The following is a 27460-nucleotide window of genomic DNA, read 5'->3' on the forward strand; positions in this document are numbered from 1 at the left end:
CAGGGGTTCTCAACCTTGGCAACTTTAAGACTTGTGGACTTCAACTCCCAGAATTCTTCAGCCAGCAAAACTGGCTGAGGAATTCTGGGAATTGAAGTCCACAAGTCTTAAAGTTGCCAAGGTTGAGAACCCCTGCGATAGATAATCTTCAGGGGGACTTATAAACTGATGCTTTGTGTTATGTCCTGGGCCTGCTGAGTCATTCAGCAGGTGCAGGAGGCTGCAGAGAGGCCCGGGCAGACACGTGAATGCCCGGGACCAGACAGGCTGTCTCCTGCCTTGAGCACATGCGCAAGGTGGGAGAAATGCCTTGCATTGATTGGCTAATACTGTCCCTGCAAAGGGGTATAAGAGCAATCCGCGCCATTTTGTTTTTGGTTCTGTTGTGACTGTTTGTTACTCCTGCTCGTCTCAATGCCTTTTACTTGGAAACAGAACACTTTGTATTTGTCTATGAATGCTGAACAATTGTTTCACAACAGTTGTTGACATGTGGAATTCTTGGTGTTCTCTGAGCCTGATTGTTTGCTTAGAGCTATTTCATTATCCACCTAGATAACATCATCAGTGCTAGTGAGTTGTTGTTATTTTTGCTTTCCATTTTTATATATAGGAACTTGCCCTATCAGTTTCGTGATGGTATGTTTTTTCTCCGTAATAGTTCCTCGACTAGGGCGTTGTTTTCTGCTTAATTGTTTGTCTCATATTAAACTCTTTTTATCTGGATGTTGGCTGCTGGAGAAGATGTGTTCTGGTCTTTTTGTTTGCTTCTTAGCTTTTTTATTGTCTCTTTTGAATTGTTATAAGTATGGTTTATCTCTATGTATCTATTGATGTCTGATTTATCGAATATGAAGCTTCCAGGTATTTCCTAGCATTTTTGGATTTGGCTTCATCTAAAATGCCAACAGTTTCTCAGTTAAAACTGGGGTTGAGTCTGTCCATGTGTTGTGAGATTAAGTAGTTTTCATTGTGTCTTCTCACTGCTAGTTAGTATTCATAGATATCTTCTGCTAGTCATCTGCCTGTCTGTGCTACATTGTGGTGTTATAGTCTTTACACTGTACATTGTAAGTGACTCTTGGTTTTTCTTCTTGGACTACGGTGTTTTGGTTTGTTTCAGATGTTTTGGAGGGCTTTAGTTGGTTTGTGTGCTACAGTATTAGCATTTGGATGTAATAGTCTGTTGATTATTTCTGAAATTTTTTAATGTATTTTGATGTAGTATTGTCTTTTTCATAACCTGTGCCAGTTTGCTATACTGAGCTGAGTGATCAGGCACTTTTTGATAAAGTTGCAGGGGTATTCATTTTGCTGGAAGATTTTGTATAGGTGGTCTGTTTTCTATTTCCTGTTTCCTAGGTTGCTGCACTGCATTTGTACTAATCTGAGTAATGTTCTTGCACAGCTCCACTTGTGGGGGTTGGGTTGTTATTTTGGTAATGGAGCACTTGGCTTGTGTAGGTTGTTTTTTCGATAGACTTGTGTTACTAATTTACCATTGTTTCCTCTGCTGATGAGAATTTCCAGGAAGGGTAGTGTGTTGTTGTTTTCTTCTTTCCTTGTCAATATTATTCCCTTGAAGATGTTGTTTCATGTGTCTTCTCTAGTTATTCCTATTTCTTTACAAGAAAATGTCATAAAATATAATTTTCTAGTGATCTAATGGAAATATTGTAGACCAGTGGTGGCGAACCTATGGCACGTGTGCCAGAGGGGGCACCCAGCCCCGCCTCCCCCTGTGCCCCCTCCTCACCAGCAGCACCCTGGAGGAGAGTCGCCCCCAGGCGCGGCCCGCACAGAGCAGCACAGCCAAGGACATAGCAGCAGGCAGCGGGCAAATTGAAACATTTCTAGGGATTTCATCAGTCTAATTAAAGCTACCTATGTGGTCCAGGCCCTGAATGACCCTTTTCCTCTTCATCTGAACAATAGAAGAGAGTGCTAGAATGCAACTGCAGAGCCAAAGGGTGGGTGACTATGGGAGATTCGGATGGGAGAGTACCATTATTTTTTTCACATTGATCAGGGAAGGCTGTGGTTTCTATTGGCTTCATTATTGTTCAAAAGTCAAAAAACCTTGGTGATTTCATTAAGTGGAAAGCTCTCTTGAGAAGCCAAGAAGCAAGAAGGGTGCCAGTAATTGTCTAAGGAGTGATAAGGAGGGCCTGTGCCCTCACCAATTCCCCTTCCAGTGGAAGGGAGGACCCTGGAGAAAACACACGAGGATTTGATCCTAGCCAAGCAAAAGCCAAGGGATGGGTGTGGGGAGGGAGCTCATCTACCTGGCTGAGAGAGGGGCCCTGCTTCCTCTAATAGGGGGAGGAGAAAAGATGCACAGCATTGGAGAGGAGGTGAAGAAGATAAAGTGGAAATGTCTGTTTCAACCAGTCCAGGGTAGAGATCGTTCTGGTCAATCAGGGACCTCTTCCCTCTCCATAAAACATGATTGCAGGTCTACCTGTCCTTCCTGTCGATTTCTTCTCTTCTCCTCTTGGCTCAAACAGTTCTTCTAGCCTCGAGAAGTCATAACAGGTCCAGATCCTCCTTGAAGTGTGGTGATCTTTGAATTAGGTTTCTACCCCTTGGCCACATTCTTTGCAGACCCCTAGCGAAGAGCTTTGTGCACATACTTAGTTGAGGAGCAGCTTTGCCTGGATCTCCCAGGATTCTGATTCCCAAGGCAAGGTATATTGTTTGCTGCCCTTCAAGGCCAGAAGCTTCTAAGAAGGCTGAGGTCTCCTCAAGTTTACTTCACAAGCATGAACTGGCACAGAGAAGAGAAGGGGTGACCATGGACTCTCTGCCCTCCTTTGGGTAGACCTCTCATGTTCTCCAAAAACAAAAAGCGATCACAGCAAGTGAGACAATTACCCCTGCCTCCAAACTTCTGCTTCTTTAGAAACCTTAGACTCTAAAGAGGATAAAGGGATAAGGGGACCAGCAATTATTGCCCAGGAAAGAAATGGGATCTGTGCAAGAGATCTTCCCATCTCCATTCTGCCCCTAACCCTTGGGAACTCGTGATTTGATGTGATCATGAGTTAATAAAAAGCTAATAAAAGACACCTGATTTGGTCAGGAACCTTGTTCAATGTCTATTAGGACCCAGGGCTTTAAGTCCAAATCTCTCAGAATGGCAGCTTCGTCAACCAGTTCTAAAGGAAGTACGCGTAAGGATTGAGCTGATCAAGTGACTCAAATCTTCTCGCTTTGAAAGTGCAACTGTGAGGATGAGGGGAAAGTTTGAAGTTCTGCCTGCTATCTGGGATAGTTTCTTCCTGTCACCAGTTTTATGGACTCTCTGGGGGATTTGAGTTGGAAGAAGTTTGAAACCTTTAAGCTGACAAGGTGCATCTTTCGCCCTTGGAGCCTGAAGGACCCATCATTCTTTGTCTATCCAAAATAATGAATGGGGGTGAGGGGGGTAGGGAAGGAGTTCTCCTCTTCCTGCTTTGTACATGCCCCCATTTCTTCAGTGCAGCAAAAGACCAATCTGAATCCAAATTGGAAGCTGGAAAAAGCAAGAGATTCTTGACAGCCATGAGTTGCTTTCCTATCTTTTCCAAAACTCTCCACCAAAGTTTAGCAAAAACAGGAAATAGCACTAAGTGGGAAATCCATGGAATCAGAATTCTTATTATCAGTTCCCTCTATCTTTGGGCAGCATTCAAATCCAATGTAAAGGCTCCAGTATCTTGAATGGAATGGTGGCAGGAGCTGCTTTCTGTTCAAGGGACAGAGAATGGGGAGGGGGGCAATAGAGAGAACAAGAACAGAATCTAGTTTGATCTCTTGCATCTTTGGATTAATTTTCCAAGGAGCAGGGATCACACTTCTAGAAAACATCAGAGAAATAAAATTGGGCAATGTGAGATTTAGACATGAGAATTAAAAAGCATTCCCACTTTGGAGAAGCAGCCTCTGATTACCTGAATGGCTTGAATTTAAATTGGTTCATAATAGGAATGACTGCTGAGAAAACATGATAAGTTTAAATCAGGGCTTTTCAACCAGTGGTAAGGGGACCATCTGTGGTACATTGGCACCTGGCAGGTTGTATGCGACCATCCTAGAAAAGTGGTAGCAGGGGAGGGGAATGAGCTGCACAAGCCTGAGCAAGAGATGGCTGGAGCTGTAGGGCTGTCAGGGCTCAGTGGAAGCGCCAGGATTAGCACCAGGCTCCAGCTGGAGCTTGGCAGTGATCCTGGTGTTTCTGCTGAGCCCTGAAGAAGCACCAATCAGCTGGAAAGCAGTACTGATCGTGGTGCTTCTGCTGAGCCCAGAAGAAATGCCAATCAGTTGGAATGTTGCAGTATCTCCAGGGTTTTGTGATTTACATTCAGATGCTTGGCAATTGATTCATATTTATGACGGCCCCAGGGTGAGGTGACCAAAACCTGCTGCAACCACCTAGCAGATAGGGGGAATAAAAACCAAACACCATCCCACCCCACCCCCACTGCCAATCCTCAACAGAAATGCTCACAACAATGAAAATCTCGGACAGGAGGAAGAGCGCCATCAGGTGGGCAGGCAGGTGTCTTGCTTGGCTGTGGCTTGGGGGGTACTTTTTTCAGTGCCATTGTAACTTCAAACAGTCACTAAGCAAACTGTTGTAAGTCGAGGATTACCTGTACTTTATCACTTTTTTGGGAGGTCATCAAGTTTTTCACACCTTGCTGGTGGTACTCGGATTTTGCCATATCCTAAAAGTGATACAATGGGTGAAAAGGTTGAAAAGCCCTGGTTTAAATAATAACAGGCAGGGTAAAAATAGTAATCTTTTGGACTTATTTTAGGAATTATGGGATGCTGCAAATGTCAGTGTTCTTATCTGAAATGACATGGCTGCATTCACACAACATTCTTAACCTGACTGATGAATTAATCCACTTTCTGGGTTTACCTCATACTTAGAAATATATAAACTAAATGGTCAGGGTTTGCATGCCATATTCAGTTAACCAAAAACCAAAACTCTCCCCAATGTTAACATTAATTTAGCTTAGTGCGTTGCATGCATGAAACCAGTAGGTTTTTAATTGACTTGGTTTATATATGGATTAGATTTCTATCCCACCTTTCATTCAGAGGCTCAAGGCAGCCTACATAACATCCCTAACCCTGCAGCAACAAGTCTCTGAGTTTGGTTGGGCTGGGAGAAAGAGTGATTGGCCCCAGATCACCCAGGTAGCCTCTGTGGCTGAGGGTGACCACAAAACAAGATGGGTTCGTAGGAATTGGTGTGTTGGCAGATGCCTAGTAATGTCCTCGGGGTACGTGATTTAAAAAACCTCTAAATGGCGGCTATGGTATCATTAAGCCTTCCTCAGTGATGGATACCATGCAATGATTTAGGAGAAAGTGGGGGAAAGAAAAGAGGTGACAAAAAAACCTATTCCACATTGAATTGTTCTATGGCCAGTTGGCCACATTGAGTCGGCTGGGGAGAATCAGACAGGATAAGTCAACCATGGTGAGCCGGCCACAGCGAGATTAGAGGTTAATTTATTTCCTCATAACAAAATATTTCTACAGTAGAAGGAGGGGCTACTGGGTTGGTATCAGTGAGCAAAGAACTCCTGGAAGAACTGTGGAAAAGAACTAGAATGGAAGAGTGTGAAACAACTAGAAAACTAAAATGCATTTAAACAGTGTTGCACTGTTGTAGATTTGTAACTGGATATCACTAGGGAAATTAACTGGCTAGTTGATGGGAGGTTGACAAGTTATTAAGTTTGTAGGTTTGTAATCTGCTTGTGCTTGTGATGATAGTCTGATTTGATATCACACCAGTCCACAGACTGTTCCTATCCTTTAAAATATACCCTGAATGAGTTAATGACTTTGATGAAAAATCTACTCCATGGCTTCAGTATCCAATGACTTCATCCTCTTTTTTTTTCTCCAGAGCAACGATGCCTCAGGGAGTGCTTGGAACTGGCTATACTTCATCCCTCTCATCATCATTGGATCCTTTTTTATGCTCAACCTTGTACTGGGGGTGCTTTCCGGGTAAGTATGTACGGTAGTACATCTGCCATAGAGGAAATGTATTAGTGCTTATGGTAGCTTTTTTCAATTCTGTAAAGAAAATACAGTTTACTGGCAACTGGATGCCCCAAATTCTGGTTTTTTTTCTGCCTTTGTATTTCTTCTGTGATGCCTTCCTGCGAATCAAGTGGTATAACAGAGATCATTCAGCATTGCTGTTCTATCTCTGACTACAGGGAGTTTGCCAAAGAAAGGGAGCGAGTAGAAAACCGGCGTGCATTTCTGAAGCTGAGAAGACAACAGCAAATTGAACGGGAGCTCAATGGCTATATGGAATGGATCTCCAAAGCAGGCAAGTCCTATGGATCTTCTATTCTTTGTTGGCCTAGTTTATTATTTTTAATAAACTGAATTTAAAGATTATATAAAATATTAGTGTATTGTAGCCATACTTTTATACTGCCTTTTTAACTAAAATCCACCAAAGTAGATGCAAAGTAAATCTAAAATAAACAAAAAAACTGACAAAGAAATCCTAAGCCTATCCATTTAACATTGGAATAAACGACTATGAAACAAAAGACCAATTACTCTCTACGTTTTGTGTCTCGACCTGTATCTTCTGTAGGTTTCTTTTGATGATTGTAAACTCAGTACAAAAAGTGCCCCAGGGTTCTGTCCTAAACTTGGTATAATTCAAAACTTTTGTACTTTTTTTCATAGAATGAAGAATACTCATCAGATTTGTAGGTGGTATCAAACTGAGGATGTTCTGCATTGGAAATCCGGTTCAGAAATTCAGCCAAATTAAAATAAATTGCAGCAGAGATAAATGTAAAGTCCTCTATTCCATATATAGGGAAAGCTGGACTCAAAGATTTGAGACTGGTTTACTACAGTAAATATAGAAAGATATCAGGAGAGCCTGAGATTGTATTAAGCAGATTATAAATTAAGTAACAATCAGTAGTGCAATATCAGCTAAAAAAATAGGAAGAGACATGTTAGACTTATCTGGCCCAACATTTTATTCCCACAATGAATGATGACCTAGGACAACGGTGTCTTTTATCTTCCCCAGCAAGAGGAACCGGTTTTCTGAATTTTCAGTCACATGGCTTTCTTGGATGACCCCAAGTTCTAATATTTTGAAAAAAAGGGGAAAAAACACTTCAATACATAACCTGTGTTTTATATATCATTTTTCTTCCTCTTTAATGTTTCCCTGTTTTTTTTTCATCATTTCCCCCCTAAGCTAACAAGTTCAGACCTTGTAACATTTAATTAGAGAAAACCTCTTCAGTTTCTTGATGATTTGGCTGCTCTTTTCTAGCTTTATTCTTAACAAGTACAGATACCAAATTATACTTAGATGCAGTTTGCCATTCAGCCTGAAATAAGATTGTAACTATTCTGAAACCAAGGCTTAATTTAGATTAACCTCCTTTAGTGTCTCATGATACTTGAGTTGAGATGGAAGGTGGAGGGGTAAGTAATAATGGTGAATTGAGCTTTTTAGAAGTAAATTTATTTCTGCAGCATTATCTCTATTATTTTGGCTTGGTTTTCAACTCTTTTCCTCCTGAAGATAGAATATTTTGCTCAGACTGCCAGCAATTGGAGATGGGTAGCATATTTTTCTTAATTGCAAAAGTTATTTAAAAAATCACTACTGTACAGTGTGAGCTATAAACCTAAAGCTGAGATTCAAATTGGCACGAGGTTAACATTTCTGGTTACTTTTGTAGAAGTTCTTAAGTAGAAGTTGCTGGCTACCCACTTGTATGGTGAGGCAGGGAATTCATGCCTTGATACAATATTAAAATATTCAATATTGATGACCTTCCTGAATAACATAATACAGAATAATAGAGTTGAAAGTGACCTTGGAAGTTTTTTAGTCCAATCCACTAGTCAAGCAGGAGACCCTCTGCCATTCTGGACAAATGGCTGTCCAATCTGTTCTTATTGTATTTTTTTACTTTTGTATTTAACTGGATTCTGAACTGGAATAGAATGTTTATCAAAAAGTGTTTCACACCAATTATTGCTAGCACCCACTTGGAAAGAGGTGGTATATTCCTTTATTTCCAGAGATATAGCTTTTCTTATAATAAAACTCTGGTGTTATATTTATTTTATTGTTTTTAACATGCTACTTTTATTCACAAAATAGGCTTCCAAGATAGTGCACAGAAATAAGTTAATATAATAACAGAACACACTGATTTATTTATTTAGGCTTCTATGTAGTTCCAGTCAGTCTTATTCTGGGTGACTTAAGTATTTTCCATTATAGTAAGTTTGTTAAACAATATGTTGATGAAGATTCACAATCATCCCCGTAGAGGTTTCTGGAAGTTGAATCATGGTAACTGCACCTCATTTCTAATTAGTTTAAAATGTTTCACTGCTTATCCAAATAGCTTCTTAGTCTAAGCAAGTTGGTTAAGGGGACCCCGTATACATATGTCTTCCAAGGAGGTTTCATTTCTTACTAATCTGGGTTGGCTCGTTAGGTGAGTAAGCAGAGAGTCTATGAGATGTAAATGTTCCAACTCCTAAACCAAGGGTAGGCAACCTTGCCTCTTTTATGACTCGTGGACTTCAACTCCCAGAATTCCTGAGCTAACTGGCTCAGGAATTCTGGGAGTTGAAGTCCACGAGTCATGAAAGAGCCAAGGTTGCCTACCCTTGTCCTAAACCCTTCACCCTATGTGGGTGATTAAATGTGGCCTCTCTTGTGAACCTGTGAAGATACATGAACCTTCATAGGAAGATTAAAACCACTTTAGGACCACTTAGGTTCAATGAGCCTATCCAGATTAGTAAGAATTGAAACTTCCCTGAAGGACATAAATATATGGGGTTCTCTTAACCAACTTGCTCAGACTGAAGAAACTACTTGGATAAGCAGTGAAACATTTTAAACTAATTAGAAATGAGGTGCAGTTGCCATGAACTCAACTTCCAGACTTTGTTAAATACAGACCAATTTAAAGAAGAAGAAAAAACAGTGTTCCACCTCTGTGACACTACTAATTCAGGAGAAGATTCAGAAGATACCTCCCTTCCGTAAAGGCATCCCTGAACATTCAGGTCTTAATGGTCTCCTGGAACCTTAGAAAGGGTAGGCAGCTGTTCTGGATGGGGAAGTGGTACATATTGCACATTACTTTTATAATGTTCAGGCTTTAACTAACATATTATGATTTTGCTATTGGGATTCAATTTAATTAAAGTTGTTTAATGACTGAACATTTGTTTGGGATTTTTTTTATTCTGAAAAAAAATGCTTCATTTTTAATTTGCAAAATATAGCACTCATCTTACAAGGATAAGCAGTGATATATTCAGTACAAATATTTTAGCATAAAAATATCTCACTGAGAATATATTTTAATTTTCCTGTGTTATTTACACAACTTTGATTATCACCACAAGGCAAGTCTAGTCATTTCCTTTATTTTTAAAAGATTTACCTTTATTTGCCTACTAATTTAATCATAATTATTACTGAACTAAATACTTTTGCCAAGCTATTGACTTCCGGTCCTGCGCAGTAGCGCAGCAGTCAAGGGGTTCGACTGAATTCAGCTTCGGCTGAATTTCTTCCTGTTAGGGGACCCTAAATGGGCTAGTAGCCACCCCGAAGAGGCAGCAAAGAAGGAAGTCCCAGGGACCACGGAGAGATGGTAGTCGACCCAATCGGTCCAGGAGAAGCCTTCCAGAAACCAACAGGAGAAAGGCTAGCCTAACTTCAGAGTCTAGCCCAAGCTACAAGCAACCGAAGTCAAAAGCACTATTTTAAGCTGATTGTAAACAGTGTGTTTGAATCTGGGTAAGAACATCGATTTTCTCTATCCTACCTATCAACTTTCCTGAAGAAAAAAAAATCCCAAGATGCAAAAAAACCTCTGAAAGTGAAGGAGCAGGATCTTTGCCCTACCCTTTTACTAATGGAAGCAGCAAATTAAACCTTTTGTGGAGGACCAAAACATATTGAAATGAAATTACTATAAAACTTAAATTTGGATAAGTTTGAAATTGCTGAATGGTTAAGATTCTCATTTTAAAGGCAATTTGTTCATTTTGAAAATTTGAAAAATAAACCGGTGCTGACATCTAGTGGTGGATGAAGACTATGACAGCTATGGCTTTCATACAGGACTTGGTAAAATCTGGAAAAAAACTAATTTCTACTTGTGACCTTCAAAGCTCTAACAATAGAGAACAGCTGTGACGAAAAAGAAAACAATTTGGGCTGCAGACAAAGAGAGACTTATAAAGTTTAGGGAACAAAAAAAACTTTTTTGAACTTTCTGGATAACAAGTATCTACTTAACTCTGACTCCAAAGTTATTCGCAGAGAAAAGAAAACTTGGATTCTTTGTCATCATGAAAAATCCGAGACATAGAAAGAACTTATCAAGAAAAAATAAATACCTTTCAAGAGGAGACATATGATATGTTTCAACTAATTCAAACAACAATGATTTTAAACCACAAAGAAATCCAGAATAACTTTGAAAATATAAATCAATTCATCTCCAATTTAACTTTACAACAAAAAATCCCAGAAAACAACAATAGAGAAGGAACAGATAAAACAGATAACTGGATACAAATTTGAGGATAGAGACTTAAAGATGGAACCTAACAAAACAAAGAAGTATGATTTAACCCAAGTAGAAAAAAAGACAAGAAATACTGGATTTGGAAAAGACAACTTATATTTTAACACCACAAAACAAATTTGAAGATAAGAAAAAAGATTGGACAAATGGGTTACAGAAATGTCAGGAAAACCCCTGAAGAGACAAAAAATGATAAGAGAAACAGAGAGAAAAAGAAAGAAAAAGATTTTCAACAAACATGAATGGGCAAATGCCTCTTACAACTATATTGTGCTTGACTTACCTTTTATATCTACAGTAACACTTACAAGAATATGGAAATATTCTTTGATTCAGCAGAACATATTGATCAAGAAAGATACTGGGCAAAAGAAAAAGGCTAAAGTGAAAATTAAGAAAATAAGCGATGGGATCTATCAAAGAGAATATTTAAAAAAGAAACACCTGTTGGAATATGGTTAAAGAAATAGAAAGATTTTGGATATGAATTTTATTTTAAGAGGGAAGAGCCCCTCAAGTAACATAGTACTTTCTTTTTCTTCTTTCTTCTTATTTTATTTCTTGATATGAGTCATATAAGAGTTAGAATGGCTTATATAAAGGAAATGTTTTAGATATTTAAATGTGATTGACTTTAAGAAAATTACAATGGATTAAAAAATGTTTTGAATAAGAGTTAAAAGACTAGAGGACTAGATTTATTAAATGGAATATTTAAAGATTAAATATATTTTTAATTATAGTAAAAAAGAACGGAAAATTTTTGGAAATAAATATGTATTAGGAAACATGGATTTTAAGTAGCATACTGTCCTTTTATTTTTCTTTATTCTTATTCTTATTTTCTTTTTTTAGTCTTATTTATTCCTTAAGAAAGATAAAAGTATTGGGATGGCTTATATGAGAAAAAATAGATTTAAATATTTAAATGTAATTAACTTTGAGAAAATCTTAACCAGTAAGAATGTTTTGAACATTGTGGGGAAAAAATGTAAACAAGAACTTCTGCCAAGCTATTATTAATCCCAAGGGGTTTAAGCATGTAACAAAGAATTTTACTATTTGTGTGTTTCTGTCTCCATCCTATATCTCCATATTTTCCTGATTGATATAAAAATGTCACAGTTATATTGTCCGAACCAAAGACATTTCCTGACAGAATTTTTCTGGAACATAGTCATGGAAACACAAAAATACCCATAAAACAAGATCAATAAATTGTGTTTCTTTTCATCAAGTTCTCATCTTGCTAAGGCTACTTTGTCCAGCTATCGTCTCTTTCAAATGGTTATCTATAGGAAACTATTTGCCAAAGTATGTCATCTATAGCTAGCCTCCTCTTTTTGGGGGTGGGGCAATTTGGCATCTTTCCATAGTTGGCAAATTACCTTTGCCTTCTTCGCTAATTTCAACTATTTCATTTAGAAGAAGTTATCCTGGCTGAAGATGACATAGAAGGAGAGCCTCGTCATCCCTTCGATGGTAAGCCACCATATTCCGCAAAATGTTCTGTGAGAGGTTTCTGAGACAGTAAAATCACAATTTTATTTATATGTCAACCTAATTTAACAAAAATTGTGTAAGTAATAGAGGTTCAGGTGTTCCTCACTTAATGATCATTTGTTAGTCGAAGTTATGACAGCACTGAATGAGAGGAATTATGACCAGTTCTTGTAGACATGATCATGATTTGGGCACTTGGCAGTCAGCTCACAGTTATGATGGTTGTAATGTCCCGCAGTCAGGGGATCATCATTTGTGACCTTCGCTACCAGCTTGTGACGAGCAAACAAGAGAAGCTAACAGAGGGTCACAAATGTTGACCACGTGATGTTGTGTCTAATGACCGTATAAGGTTTGCTTAAATGGCAGCCAGAACTGCTGCAACGGCCATTGTGAGTTAGTGAAGTCACATGATATAATGCTTTATGACTGTGTCGCTTTATGACCACCGGTCTCAATACTGTATGCAGTGCTGGATCTGAAACAATTGCAGTCTCATTACACCTCACTTCCACCTTTATGACTTCCATAAGAGCCTTATGACTTGGCTCTGCCAGATGACTTGGAGCCCTAACAGGGGAGTTTCACACTGGAGGTGGTGGATGAATTAAGAGCCAATCCCACCTCCCCGTTTCCAGCTCCCTCCTTCCCTATCATACAACTATGATTTTACTTGGATACTTCCATTTAATTGTATTAGGAATAATGCTGTAAGAGATGGGTAACAAATAAATTTAATAAATAAATAAATAAAATATCTGTTCAAAGCACCTAAAAAGTATTCTTGACTCACATGGTAGCTGCGTAAGTTCACAAGAACACTCATTTGATGAAGTTGTGTTGCAAGGGCAGCGGGGAAAAAAGTAAGAATATGAGGCTATACTGCTGCCACCTTCTTAACTCTTCTATAACTAAAACACATATTTTCCTGGAACCTTGCTGCTACTGTGTGAACTCAGGAAACTATGGATAGGTAACGTAAAAATGCTGGCACCAGGTCTAAAGCACTTTTGCTTACTGAAGTTCTGAATACTTCATTTCTCTAATAAAGCATATTCTATTTGATCAATAAGTCATGGTAGTTAACTGTAATAGTTATTAGTTATACAAAATCAAAGCTTTTCCAAGAAGGATAGAAAGACAACCTGCATCCCAAAGATGAATTGTAGCCCTTGCTGTAATGTGTGTGTTCATAGAAGTTCAGGACATACTTGTTCTATTAGCAAATGAATCAATACTTATTCACTGGAAACTGGTTCTCACTGTCCATAAGCCCTTTCCTTGCTTGCATCTAACTGCAGCACCAACATACTTTGGGAACTTTTTTTCCCCGCTGCAATATTTTCATGCCATTACTTTCATCTGTTCTCCAGCCTCGAGAGATCCTTAACTATACTAGTGTTAAAGTAGTATTTTTCCCCCCTTTTTCCTGACATAGGTTTTTCCATAGATACCAAGTGATATGATTTATTGACTATTCTATTGGTGGCATATAATTTGATCACTAGGGGTTGAAGTAAATACATATGGGTCATTCTAGACTGGTCTAGGCATGTCTCTTCCTTCTGATCTCTGCACATATATTCTAAAGACATTTTGCTTTGGTTATGGGACAGTCCCATCCTTCTGAATCAATATCTTCCCACTATTGCCAACCCTGAATACCAGCCTATCAGCAGTGCCAGTGGGGTGAGAGGTTAAAGCAGGAAAGAATGAGCTTCCTGCCTCATGGTACAAATCTTCCCTTGCCTGACAGCTATTGTTTAGGCTCCTTTTGAAGACAGCTGTTGTATTCTTCAAAACGAAGGCTAAATACATGTCAAAAAGGGACCCAAGTATCTGCAGATATCAGCTGATAACAAGTTCCTTTGAACACATCCACGCAAATGTCTTGTGCAAAACCCAGTTGAATTCTGAGAGATGAAAACACCCTTGTTGTTGTTAATTGCAAAGTCGTGTCCGACCCATCGCAACCCCATGGACAACGTTCCTCCAGGTCTTCCTGTCCTCTACCATCTTCTGGAGTCCATTTAAGCTCACGCCTACTGCTTCAGTGACTCCACCCAGCCACCTCATTCTCTGTCATCCCCTTCTTCTATTGCCCTCAATCTTACCCAGCATTAGGCCCTTCTCCAGTGAGTCCTTCCTTCTCATTAGGTGGCCAAAGTATTTGAGTTTCAACTTCAGGATCTGGCCTTCTAAAGAGCAGTTGGGGTTGATCTCTTCTAGGACTGACTGGTTTGAATGACTTGCAGTCCAAGGGACTTGCAGGAGTCTTTTCCAGCACCATAGTTCAAAGGCCTCAATTCTTTGTCGCTCAGCTTTTCTTATGGTCCAACTTTCACAGCCATACATTGCAACTGGGAAAACCATGGCCTTGACTATATGCACTTTTGTTGGCAGGGTAATATCTCTGCTTTTTAGTATGCTGTCTAGATTTGCCATAGCTTTCCTCCCCAGGAGCAAGCATCTTTTAATTTCTCGGTTGGTTGCAGTCCCCATCTGAGGTAAAAAATATTTTCTATCTAGTCCTAGTCTACTTTGAGAGTGATTGGTAGATTATTTTCCTCCTGACTACAATCATTTAGAGCAGGGTGTCAAACTCGCAACGTCACGTGACGTGTTGCGACGTTTCATGACCTTTTTTCCATTGACGGCAATGGGGTGGGCGCAGTTTTGCTATGATGCATCCAGCCCGTGGGCCACGGCAGTTTGACACCCCTGTTTTAGAGGGAGGGGGGAAAGGGCAGGATAATAATCACCCTGCCTCTATACCAGTGTTTCTCAACCTTGACAATTTTAAGGCATGTGGACTTCAACTCCCAGAATTCCACAGCCAGCAATGCTGGCTGTGGAATTCTGGGAGTTGAAGTCCACATGCCTTAAAATTGTCAAGGTTGAGAAACACTGCTCTATACAAAAATAATAAAGGCAGTACGATTTACCTGCCTTGTGCCTGTGGTAGGCATGGGGTTGCTAAAGTGGACAGGACTTTTGTCAGTATAGTTTCCTGCCAGCTCAAAGGCTGGCGGATAGCATTAATTTTGCCGTGAGGAAGAAACCTGGGAAAAAATTTCCACTTTTCTTACAAGCCAGCAGAGCAGCAATTTGGTATATAAAACTGCAGTTTTATGAAGACAGAGTTTGCCTGCCCATTCCATTTTTGCATTTCAAAGCACTTACAAATCCTTTTCATCTTACAAGCCTCTTGATGCTTGTTTGTCCACACGGAGGCCCATCTGGAATGTGAAGGAGGGAAAAACTACCTTTGTTTAAGAAGAGGGCAGTTTAGAATTTGAAAAAAGGTGTTCAAAGAAAAAACATTTGCCTTCTCTTTAAGCCACTTGCCCTCAAAGCTGCTTTTCCTATTGTCAAAGATATTCAAGGTTTCAAAGAAAAGTTTATGTTTTCCAATGAAAGCCAGTGGTCTAATGGCTAAGGCACCAAGCTAGAAAACCACAGATAGAGACTGTGAGTTCTAGTCCTGCCTTACGCATGAAAGTCAGCTGGGTCATTTGGGCCAATCACTCTCTTTCAGCCCAACACATCTCACATGGTTGTTGGGAAAATAGGAGAAGGAAGGAATATTAGGTACAGTATGTTTGCTGCCTTGAGTTATTTATTTTAAAAATAATGAGAAAAGTGGAATACAAAAAGTGATCTTCAGTTAGCTCCTGTAAGATGCACCTGGATACTGAAAGAATAAATAGATGTTTTACTTCCATTTCATCCCAGCTCAGGAGAATGTAAATTACATGATGATGATGATGATTTATTTATGAATTCATGAATAAAGGATGGAAGGGACCAGTTCAGTGACAAGTATTTTAGAAGCTATCAATACAGGACCAAAGAGAACTTAGCTAATGTAACATGCAATAAATATACTAAAATTGAAACAGAATTTATATAACAATAGCAACAACATCATCATCATCATGTATGCCTGATACCAGGGGTGGGATTCAAATATGTGAACAACCAGTTCTCTGTGTGGATGCTGCTTCTGGAAGTCCATTCTGGGCCTGGGCAACAAAAAATTAGCTACCGGTTCTGCCGAAGTGGTGCGAACTGGCTGAATCCCACCACTGCTGATACCTAATAATTACAGCAATTACATTCCAAAGGTCTTCTGGAATTGTGGTTCGGAATGTATATTGGGGAAGGCAGCATTATGGTAAATGATTTTAAAAAATTAGTGAATCTGATAAAGGGCCTTGAGGATAATGTCTGTTTTTCTTGTCATGTTCCTATTGTTGGAGCTCTTCGGAGGGCCACCATCAAGAAAAGCAAAACAGACTTGCTGAACCCAGAGGAAGCAGATGACCCACTGGCAGACATCTCTTCAGTAGGTAGGTTGGTCAAAAAAAAGAGTCAGGGTTCAGGGAGTCCTTGACCTATAACCATTTGTTTAGTGTCCATTCAGAGTTACAACAGCACTGAAACAAGTGACTTATGACATTTTTCACATGCCCATTGCAGCAGCCCCACGCTCACATGATCAAAATTCTGATGTTTGGCAGCTGGTTCATATTTATGATGGTTGCAGTGTTCTGGGGTCTTTCTGCAACCTTCTGACAAGCAAAACTAATATGGAAACCAGCATCGCTTAACAACCATGTTACTGACTTAATAATTGCAGTGATTTGTTTAACTACCATGTCAAGAAAAGTCGTAAAATGGGCAAAAGTCACTTAACAGCTGCCTTGCTTAACAGCAGAAATTTTGGGCTCAGTTGTGGTTGTAATACCAGGACCACTTCTGCTCTTCCACCTTTTCAAATTTGGAAAACCTGATCAAATTTTGAACCCACATTTTATCTTAACATGCATTTGAATATCCATTTATGTTTAATGATATATTTGTGATGTGTTAATGTATTGCCATCGTACATTGTTGCTCAACTATGGCTAAAGCACATGTCCTGAAATGTCACCATTTGAAATCAGTGTTTTAGCAAACTGAGCTATCTTTGTGGGCATAAATATGCAAATGCTGCATTTTTAGTACTACTTTTTATGAAGGGGACTAATTGTGTTCACTAACATTCTTGCTGAGAAGATGAATAGATAGGGGTTGACTAAATAATGGCAAAATATAGTATCAGCCTTGCAGATCCATCCTCCAGCAAGCATGCTAGAATTTGCTAGTCCAGAATGGTAAACACTAGCACCTTTAGAAGTGAACAATCACCTATCTTTCTGTCACCTTCCTTCTTGTCCATGGTGCATTACAGAGAAGATTGTGTTCAGAGAGTCTTGCTAGTATTTGTTTAAAAAATCACAGAAGACAAAGCAGGTTCACAATTATCTATTTCAACCATACCAAATAAAACAAGTTCATGAATTTCCACCCTATAGGCAGGTTATCTCAAATGAGTGGTTTCTCTTATGCTGCTAACTTTTTCTTCTTCCTGTTAGGTTCACCTTTTGCTCGAGCCAGCATCAAAAGTGTCACGCTGGAAAATGCTACTTTTTTTCACAAAAAAGAACGGAGATTGCGTTTCTATATCCGTCGTATTGTCAAAACTCAGGCCTTTTACTGGACAGTCCTCAGTCTGGTAGCTCTCAACACTTTGTGTGTTGCTATAGTACATTACAACCAGCCAGATTGGCTATCTGACTTCCTCTGTAAGTAGCAGAACCATGTACTTCTTTATAGAGTGGATGTATTAGCTGGAGGGGCTTGCAATAATTTAGGCTTTGTCATTTTTATTTAGTAGAAATCAGGATAGCATTTTAATTTGATGAGACAGTAATAATGAACTCTTCCCTTGATTAAATTCTATGATTAATTGAGATTTATATTTAAAAGTAGCCACAATTAAACTTCTTGGGAATAAGTGGATTTCAAACTGAAGATAGTTTACAGGAACTGAATTTAGGGTTTTTCATGTATTGTGCCATCTAAAAAGGGAGAAAAGATAACCTATAATATGTGTAGTGCCACCCGGTAGGGACCTCTTAAGTCCAGGCCCGCCCGACCTCCCCTCCAAGTGACCACCAGCCCAAGGAGGTCTCTCATATTGGCACCTCTGCCTAACAGGGCATGTAACATGGTGATATTCAGTCACGATCGGCAGCCATGCATATGGGGCAGTGACGGTAGCTCTCTCTCAATGGTGATTCATGTGGGATGATGGCAGTTGATCTCAGGCAATAAGAACTTACAGGAAAGATGGTAGTCTGTCTCTAGTAGCAGCAACCTGCTCAGAACGATGACAGTCAGCTTCTGGTGACAACAATTTTGCCTAAGACAATGGTAGTCAGTCTCTAATGACAGCAACTTGCCCAGGACGATGTTAATCAGTCTTTGATGACAACAACTTGCCTAGTATGATGGCAGTCAATTTCAGGCACTGGCAGAGGCCTCCCTTGTCCATTCTCCTCGTCCCTCTCTGACCTCACTCCATGTAATCCTTTTTATCTCCCCCAGCTGATCCTATAAAAAACCCTTACCTCCCACTAAAAGATGTATGTCAAACTTTTTCCTAACTCTCTCTCTCTGCCTAGCTTACTCCAATGGGGGAAAGGAATTAAAACTCCCCAAAGTACCCTCTTTCTCTCTCTTCATCTGGCCTGCCTGCAATGAAAGAGAAAGAAACAATAAAACTTCACCTTTCCCCCCCCCCCTCTCTCTCTCCCTGGCCTGCTTCAAACAAACAGCTCTGGCAAGCTACTCCCACTCTCTCTCTTTCTCTCTGCCTGGCCTGCTTCCAGCAAACTGCTCCAGCAACTACTCTCACTCTCTCTATCTCTCCCCCTTTCGTCTGGCTTGCCTGTAACGAAGCAAAAAAAGCAAACGCAAAAACCCCAGCTTCTTACTCTCCCTTTGACCAGCTGGCTCAGAACGGCAAGCTCCACCAAGCGTTTTCTCTTCCTCCCTTCTATTGGCTTCCTCCTCCTTTTTCTTCCCTCCCCACCCCACCACCAGACCCATGGCAGCTGCCGGAGCTCATCATCTTCCTGCCAAATCGGCAGGGCTCCTGCAAAGCCTCTCAGCTGGCCCCATTCTCACCCCAACTCAGCTACATATGGAATTGTTTGCCTTGTTGTTTCCTTTTCTAAGAATTATGGTGGTAGTTGCATCAAATTACAATTCCAAGAATTTGTTGCAGGAAACCATATTACAGTTAAAAGTTTCTTCCATGTAACTTTATTAGTTGATGCTTTTAATTAAAACTCCTCCTTGTATTTCTTTTTTATATATATATAATAATTTTTTATTTTTACAAACTCTCCCCCATACATATCCCATGATATTTATCAGATGTTAACATACATTCTTTTTACATTCATATATAAGATACTTTTAATAAAATGAAATAATCACATACACATGACTTTTAGTGTTGCTTGCCCATTTCCCCTTTCACTGTATCCACACTCCTTCTTCTCTACCTTCTTTCTCCCTTTCTTCTCTTCCCTACTTCCCTCTTCTTCCTCTCCTCTTCTCTTTCCTTCACCACTCTCCTTCCCTTTCTCCCACTTCTCCTCTTCTCCTCCAACCTGCCTACTTCCTTCTCCCCTCCTTTACTCTTTTATCTCTCCTCTCCTTTCTTCCCTCTCATCCCTCTTCAGATACAATTCAGGGGTACTATCCGAGCAACTCCGCTCTCCAAATTTCCCTATCTGTATTATATACAATAAGATTAATTTTCTCTTACATTAATACTTCTCCTTGTATTTCTGTGTATTTAGAGAGGCTGAAGAGATCCCTATATTTTAGAGAAAAGAACTTTAATAATTATTTTCTTGAAGTATGACATCTTTGCTTGAAAAAAGGAAAAGAACCCAATTATCACTAGCACTAATTATGTTACCCTAGTTTAGGTAATGAAATGTCTGCAAGAAAACAAACAAGTTCAGAGAGCACCAAGGACTCCTCAAGAACCCAATTATTAAATAAAAATTATTAAGCTGCAGTTCATTCATAATAGTTTAGTACTTTTATTAGGGAGAAATAAAATGGACTGGAATGTCAAGAGGGTTTTTTGACATATTGGAGCTTGTTAGCATTACAGATGGATCTTGGACTAATTGACTACATTAGAGAGAACTTCAGTTTTAATTCTGCTTCCAGCTGATTGTGAAAAATAATACACAACAGTATTAAAAGTGGTAGTATAGATATTTTTTTTGTTGAAGAGACTGTTTTTGTCTGTGTGCAAATATATAGCTAGGTGAGTCTCCATCCGTATAATGGAAATTTACCATATTTCATGAGAAATAGACCATAGAAATATTGGTTTAAAAATTAGAAGTTGCTATACGGTCACTTTTTTAAAAAGCTATTTCATTTTTGTTCCAAGTTGGAGTCATGCTTTATTATCTCTACATATCAGCAAACATTTTTAAAATATAAATACGAAAAAGAAATCCAGAATTGCTATGATGTAGCAAAACTGTAATTTAAGAGACTTTTCATGGTGTTAATTAGCTAACTTTGTTCTCTGGGAGGCAGTTGTCTTGTTTACTTTCTTGAATCTACAAAGATAATGTGATATATTGACATGTTTAAGTTAGAGAAGGCTAACAGAATCCATTCAAATGTAGGAAGATTGGAATTCCTATATAGTCAGACACAAGGATTTTTTGGCAGGTAGAAAGAAGTTTTGTGGATGGAAAAGTATAACTGACTTTTTCCCCTCTTCCTCCTTTGTTTGTTTCAGACTATGCAGAATTCATTTTCTTAGGGCTCTTTATGTCCGAAATGTTTATAAAAATGTATGGGCTTGGAACGCGGCCTTACTTTCATTCATCTTTCAACTGCTTTGATTGTGCTGTAAGTTTTTTCAGAATGTTAGCATTTTTGCTATTGTATGTACTGCAACTATTCCAGTGGATAATTTGGTGTATATTCTTCCTGCTTACAGTGAAGATACATTAGCTCTATAATTAGCTAGCACCCCAATGTGAATAACTTTAGAATAGAAATTTCATTTCCACAGGAAGTCCAGACCTAACTTACTACATAACAAAAGACCAGGAAATAAACTCCTATCAGACCTCATCAGCCAAAATACTTGCTTTGTATTTTTTTTCAATCAACCTGTTACTTGTATTATAGAAATATAATTCACTCATTGATGTATCTTATGGTCCTTAGGCTGAGTTTGTATTATGCAATTATAGTGTAGTTACATATTGGATGTTCTCTTACACTGTAGCTACTTTTGTTCATTCTTGAAAATGCAAGCCTTTGAAAGCAAATCGGGTGAAAAACAAGTTTATAGTGACTTCCAATGTTATAATTAAGTACTCTTAACTTTTCTAAATCTAATTCTACTTCCTAATATTGCCCCAAATATTTGCAGTTGCAGTATATTTATGTGTTAGAATTTTGAGACTAGCAAAACTCTCTTGGATTTTTTTCTTAGTGTTCCAAAGAATGGCTGAAATAGGTCAACAGGAACATTGCTGTGATACATTTCAGGCTGGGAACTTTATATTCAATTATTTAAACCTTGTCAAATACAGGAATTCATGATTTCCATCAGGTTGTCAGAAGTTGAACATATCTAAGGTTTTGTTACATTAACAAAATTCCCAGAATCAAATTCTTTAGTAGAGTCTTAGTACTGCTTATGATACTTCTAGGATGCATAGAAATTACGATGTACAGAGAAGAGCAACAAAGATGATTAGGGGACTGGAAGCTAAAACATATAAGGAATGGTTGCTGGAATTGGGTATGTCTAGTTTAAAGAAGAGAAGAACGAGGGGGGACATGATAGCCGTGTTCCAATATCTCAGGGGCTGCCACAAAGAAGAGGGAGTCAAGCTATTCTCCAAAGCGCCTGAAGGCAGAACAAGAAGCAATGGGTGGAAACTAATCAAGGAGAGAAGCAACCTAGAACTAAGAAGAAACTTCCTGACAGTTAGAACAATTAACCAGTGGAACAACCTGCCTCCAGAAGCGGTGAATGCTCCAACACTGGAAGTTTTTAAGAAGAGACTGGACAGCCATTTGTCTGAAATGGTATAGGGTTTCCTGCCTGAGCAGGGGATTGGACTAGATGACCACCAAGGTCCCTTCCAACATTATTATTATTATTATTATTATTATTATTATTATTATTATTATTTTCACAACATTTAATCTATTCCCTCTCCAAGAGCTATTACTTTAGAACATCCAAACCAGGTTGACTTGTCTGCTGCGTGACTGTCTCATTATGAATCAGGACTTAATTGGTTTCTATTCATATGCTATTTTATCTGGAAGCTTAAGGCTTCCACAACTGGAGAGGGAGGAGATAGCAGGGGCATTGTACAATCAGAAATACAGAATAACAGAGTTGGAAGGGACCTTGGAGGTCTTCTAGTCCAACCCCCTGCTCAGGCAGGAGACCCTAGACCAGTGGTTCTTAACCTTTTTGAACGAATCACCCCTTGAGCCAATGAGGAAGTTGTCATCGCCCCCCTCCCCCAACATAACCTCTCAATCACAACTTAAGAAATAATTCTTCAATTTATGCAAACACTTTTTTTTTGTTTTCTTTAAAACTGTCATCAGGACATATCGATGCAAATAATTTATTTCCAGGCTTTTTTCCATATCTCCATATTCTGGCCAATGGTATGGGTAGAGGCTGCTGTGCAACACGCCTGAAGATAAGCGATGCGTATTCACATATGTATGGCGTTCTGTACTGAAGCTAGCTGGAGGAACATTTGAAAACACAATTCAATCCACTAATAGCGAGCGATCTGATGTTTTTGTATGACAGATATACAGTGATTCACTGTACGAAAAAGTCTCAAAAGTGTCCACAAAACTTCTCGCTCCATTGCCCCCATATCGCTCCCTTTTTGTTCCATCGCCCCCTTGGAAAACAAAATCGCTCCCTGGGGGGCAATATCGCCCAGATTAAGAACCACTGCCCTAGACCACTTCAGATAAATAGACCAGCCAGGCCCCGATTCTATCAAGAAGGACACGGGTTGCCAACACCTTCTTCAGGAAAGGAGTGATTGCACACACACCCCGGAAACTGGAGGCCAACAGATGGGAGCCCCCTTCCCTTCCCTGCCACCCACAGAGCCGAGGAGCCACAGTGCCCCTTGAATCAAATCCCTCTTCCTCGTATAGGAATGGAACTTGGTTCTGAAGTTTTGTCCATTAGTGTTGCAGTTGCTCCTGCTTGGACATTATGTTGGACACTTGATAACAGCCACTGTATCAGCCATCAAAGTATTCCCCATGCAATCAGAGCATTGCTCACAACAGTTGAGTAGACTAGACAGGTTTATTGTATGCTTCCTTTAGTTATCAATAAAGAAAGGCAGAAATTTATTCTAGCCCCACTATGTTATTGGTTAGATAAGAAAAAAGGAAAAAAAAAAACAGATTAGCTGCATAAAGTTCCCAAACCCAATAGGAAGGTACTGTGATGCTCCAGCAATATTCCAGCAAAAAGGCAAGAGAGTGCTATGGAATAAAGAAGCTGCCATTGGTGGTAGCTGTTGCCAATGGAAAAGCTTCTTGTTCCGATAGTGAAACTACAGAACAGAATTCTCAGCAGTTGAGAAAGTGTAATCAAATGTCACCAAAATGAGATGGAATTTATCAATTTTAAGGACTGTTTAATTCCAGGAACCTCTAAAATGGCTTAGGAGAGGACTTTCCTCCTGCTTTTGAAACAGCACTGCATCTCTGTCTCCATCATTTCATTTTTAAGCAACTAAAATAATTTTCTTGTGCTTTCACTGTGGGAACAAGATGCAAAAACAGACATTTTCTTACTATGTATTTCTGTTCTCCCATCATGCTTGTGGATCCCAAAGGGTCTCCCTGAGTGGGTAGTAATCCCCTTAGGGATTCTGCCTGCCTTTCACATGAAGAGCTGGCCCATTGTCCACTTTTTCCTATGGATGCTAAGTTGCTCCAAGCAATAAGTTGGCATAGTTAAGTTTTCTTTGTTTCTCTTCATGGCTTTTAGGAATTGTTTATAATCCAAAATAGTCAGGAAAGTTCAATAGTTCCTCCTTAAAAAGGCAATACATGTTGCCTACACACTCCAGAACAGTGCATAGTATTTTATGCAACAGCTTCAATAAAAAAATTACCATATTTCAGTTTAATCATCCATAAATTTATGTCTGTAAGCAATTCATTCATTCATTTACAATTCATTGTAAATAATATCAGCTCTTCAATCCACAGAGAGCTGAGGCCTTAGATAACTTATCTTAATAAGAAAGCATAAAACTAGCTCTTAACAATTAGATGGCTCAGAAAAACTATTTGCATTGTCCAGCCATATAGTTCAAAAGAATATGAATAGAAACCTCCTTTAAAAGCTTAATTAAAGTTAAGGAATGCTTTTGGTGAAAACAAAGACAGAAAGTCAATGTAAATAAATCACCATTTTCTAGGGTATAACTATATTTTAGAAAATCACAGCAGGGTTCCTTTATTTTCAAATGTTTTTCCAAAGTGTAAGAAGTTATCTTATTTTACATCGGTCTGCTTGGCCCTCTAACCCAATACTAACAACTGTGACTGGCAATACAATACAACTTAATTAGAGTTCCCAGGGACTGGTCTCAGCTTGTGGTCTCTCACTGAATTATGATCTCTGGCTGTTTTTGTTTTCATACTTATGTCCAATTATACCTCAGCATATCTTGTATAGCTACATAATGCAAGTCCCAAAACTTGTTGACTTGCCTTGATTTTTGGCAGGTTATCATTGGGAGCATCTTTGAGGTCATTTGGGCTGCAATAAAGCCTGGCACCTCCTTTGGGATAAGCGTCTTACGAGCTCTCAGGTTACTGCGTATTTTCAAAGTCACAAAGTAAGTGGGCTTTCAGTCAATACATCAGAAGCGCATATAGTGAGTTAGTCTGTGAGTGTGCTTTTTTAAAATGTAGAGTTAAAGCAAGGATGTCAGCATAGGCTAGAGTTTATAACAGCTTTATCAAATGAAAATAGTTTGAGAATTAATATTCAATTAGCATGTTTTGCAAGAGAAAAGACTTCGTTTGGAGGATCAATTGTTAGACTAGACTAGAAGAGTGAAACGTAGGATCAAATCTGCATAAATGCTCTTGAATCAATATCCATCTTCCTGTCAAGGTGCCACTGAGACAGATCTTAAGACAATGTTTCTCTCTCAATCTTTGGCAAGATATTGTGAAGATGTAATAATATAAGAAAATCTTACATTACAAATATCTTTGAGCTAATAGAAAGAATAAAGCTATAGTAAATGTATAGTTTGCCAACATTTAAAACAAGATGAGCTGATGATTTATTAGAAAAGAAATGTAACTTTCTTTAAAAAAAACCCTATGAAATGAGTTGATGAAATGTATTAGGAAATATGCCAAGAAAATAATTTATTATTCAGTGGATTATCAGTATTGTCTGCATTCGCTTAAATTGCAGGCCCGAAAGGGCTTTCCATTTTGGAGGTGTGACTCTGATTAATATACATAGTTCATATGTGGATTTTTTTTGGCAGGTACTGGGCTTCCCTACGAAACCTAGTGGTATCTCTACTGAACTCCATGAAGTCCATCATCAGCCTTCTTTTCCTCCTTTTCCTCTTCATAGTCGTTTTTGCCCTTTTGGGAATGCAACTCTTTGGGGGCCAGTGAGTAATGGGAAATTGTGTGAGGTGGGGACCTTCCCTAATATATTCTTTGTGTGAATATCTGAGCCAGGTTTGAATGTCACAGTATCATTTTTGCTGACCCATAAGTTTATACATTTATCAGAGGGAAAACAACAACTGTGCTAATGAACAGCCTTTTCTCTTCCATTTGTCCTAGTTTATGCTGATATCATGAATTGTTGACTGCTTCCCGTGAAGTCTAAACCAAAAATCTTAATTACGTATTCTGCTTTCTAAGTACTATTCCAAACACAATGTTCCCTATCATATTTCTTAGGAACTGATTTAATAAAAATTGGAGCTGAGCCCAATAAAGGGAGAGATGGGACCACAAAGACATAAGGCTTTTTATATCCCAATAATCTATCATTACTCCAATTAAGTACCTTTACACACTGGAAGTACCTAAGTGTGAGCAAAAGGTTTTCTAAAGTAGAGGAAAGTGGTATTTTTACAAATATAAGATAGCTAGGATCCTGGCCTGCTTCCTAATATTCTTTTTTTTTATTGAAATTTTTTTATTTTTTAAAATATACAATCATTTATAAAAATACAATAAAATTTTAAAATAGAGAAACCCCCCCCCTTACCCTCCCTCCCACCCCCAACCCCCCTCCCTTCACTTCCCAGAGCAGAATACAGGGTTTAAAAAAAAAAAAGAAAATTATAATAATTAAGAAAAAAGAAAAAAAAAGAGAAAAAAAATATAATATTCTTGTGCTCGGGAATTTTTATGCTGCAGGCATTGCATGCAAAAACAATGGATGCTTGTTTATCTCAATTTTTCTTCCCCCTCCCAAATGCTTAAACCCATACTTACTATCCATGCCTATAATGATATTTCAATTAGACTTGGAAATAATTGCTTTCCTTTTCTCGCTCCTTCCCCACACAGTCATGCAGTAAATGCAGACAAATGCATAGAATGTGGAATACATTTGACTATAGTGGCATCCTCTCAAACAAACGACATGGTACCCAAAGGAGAAAATCCTGCAAGCACTTTTCCTCCTCCTTCGTAGTAAAAGCGCAAACATACATTCATTTGTACCCTGTTATAGTATCCCAAATCAGCTGCTTGAGAACATTGCCTGATTCCATCTTCTGATAGCCTGGCCTTTCCTATGTTCCATCTCCATACATCAATTTGCTCTGGAGGATGGAATCAGGTATAGGCCTGAGTGGTCTAGGAACAGAAAAATAAAAATAATGTAATATCTGTGATTACAATTTGTTTTTATCAAATTAATTCCCCCTGTAAAGGTTCAATTTTGATGATGGAACCCCGCCAACCAATTTTGACACTTTTCCAGCAGCAATAATGACGGTATTTCAGGTAAGAAGGGGGATGGGAAAGCTGTTTTTCTCTGACTTTTTTTTTTGTTTGTTTGTTTGTTTGTTTTGGTTTGGTACAAATCTTATAGATGAGCCAAATATACTCCACAGAGGTTCAGATAGCAATTTTTCATTTCCTTTTCTTGTAGTTTCCATAGATTCTCCCCTGATTTAAATGAGATAGCGATATGGTTGCAAAAGGACAACTAGAAGCATTATTGAGAAAAATTGGCAGCTAAATTTTGGAATGACTGCTGCTTTGGGGAGGAGACCAGCAGCAGCTGCTGGTGCAATGTTTTATTATTGTTCCTTGCTTTTTAGGTTTTGCATTGTAGTTGCATTCTGTAACTAAAATAACCCCAT

At 38.8% G+C, this 27460-nt stretch overlaps 1 protein-coding gene across 12 annotated transcripts in view; it reads left to right on the forward strand.

Moving 5' to 3' along the window:
• The window catches only part of CACNA1A (calcium voltage-gated channel subunit alpha1 A), a 328550-nt gene that overhangs the window by 165663 nt on the left and 135427 nt on the right, over window positions 1-27460 (forward strand). For 11 of the 12 annotated variants that reach the window (XM_039342836.1, XM_039342879.1, XM_039342845.1 and 8 more), the window contains exons 8-16: window positions 5915-6018; window positions 6234-6349; window positions 12060-12116; window positions 16397-16489; window positions 17558-17767; window positions 20809-20921; window positions 24828-24940; window positions 25610-25741; window positions 27026-27098. In XM_039342836.1, the coding sequence (XP_039198770.1) occupies window positions 5915-6018; window positions 6234-6349; window positions 12060-12116; window positions 16397-16489; window positions 17558-17767; window positions 20809-20921; window positions 24828-24940; window positions 25610-25741; window positions 27026-27098 (1011 nt within the window). The remainder of the gene's footprint in view (window positions 1-5914; window positions 6019-6233; window positions 6350-12059; window positions 12117-16396; window positions 16490-17557; window positions 17768-20808; window positions 20922-24827; window positions 24941-25609; window positions 25742-27025; window positions 27099-27460) is intronic. The other variant, XM_039342853.1, reaches the window with a different exon arrangement.

This window comes from Crotalus tigris, unplaced genomic scaffold (genome assembly GCF_016545835.1).
Source record: "Crotalus tigris isolate CLP2741 ecotype Arizona unplaced genomic scaffold, ASM1654583v1 scf7180000017551.9496454, whole genome shotgun sequence".
In the NCBI taxonomy this organism is placed as follows: Eukaryota; Metazoa; Chordata; class Lepidosauria; order Squamata; family Viperidae; genus Crotalus; species Crotalus tigris.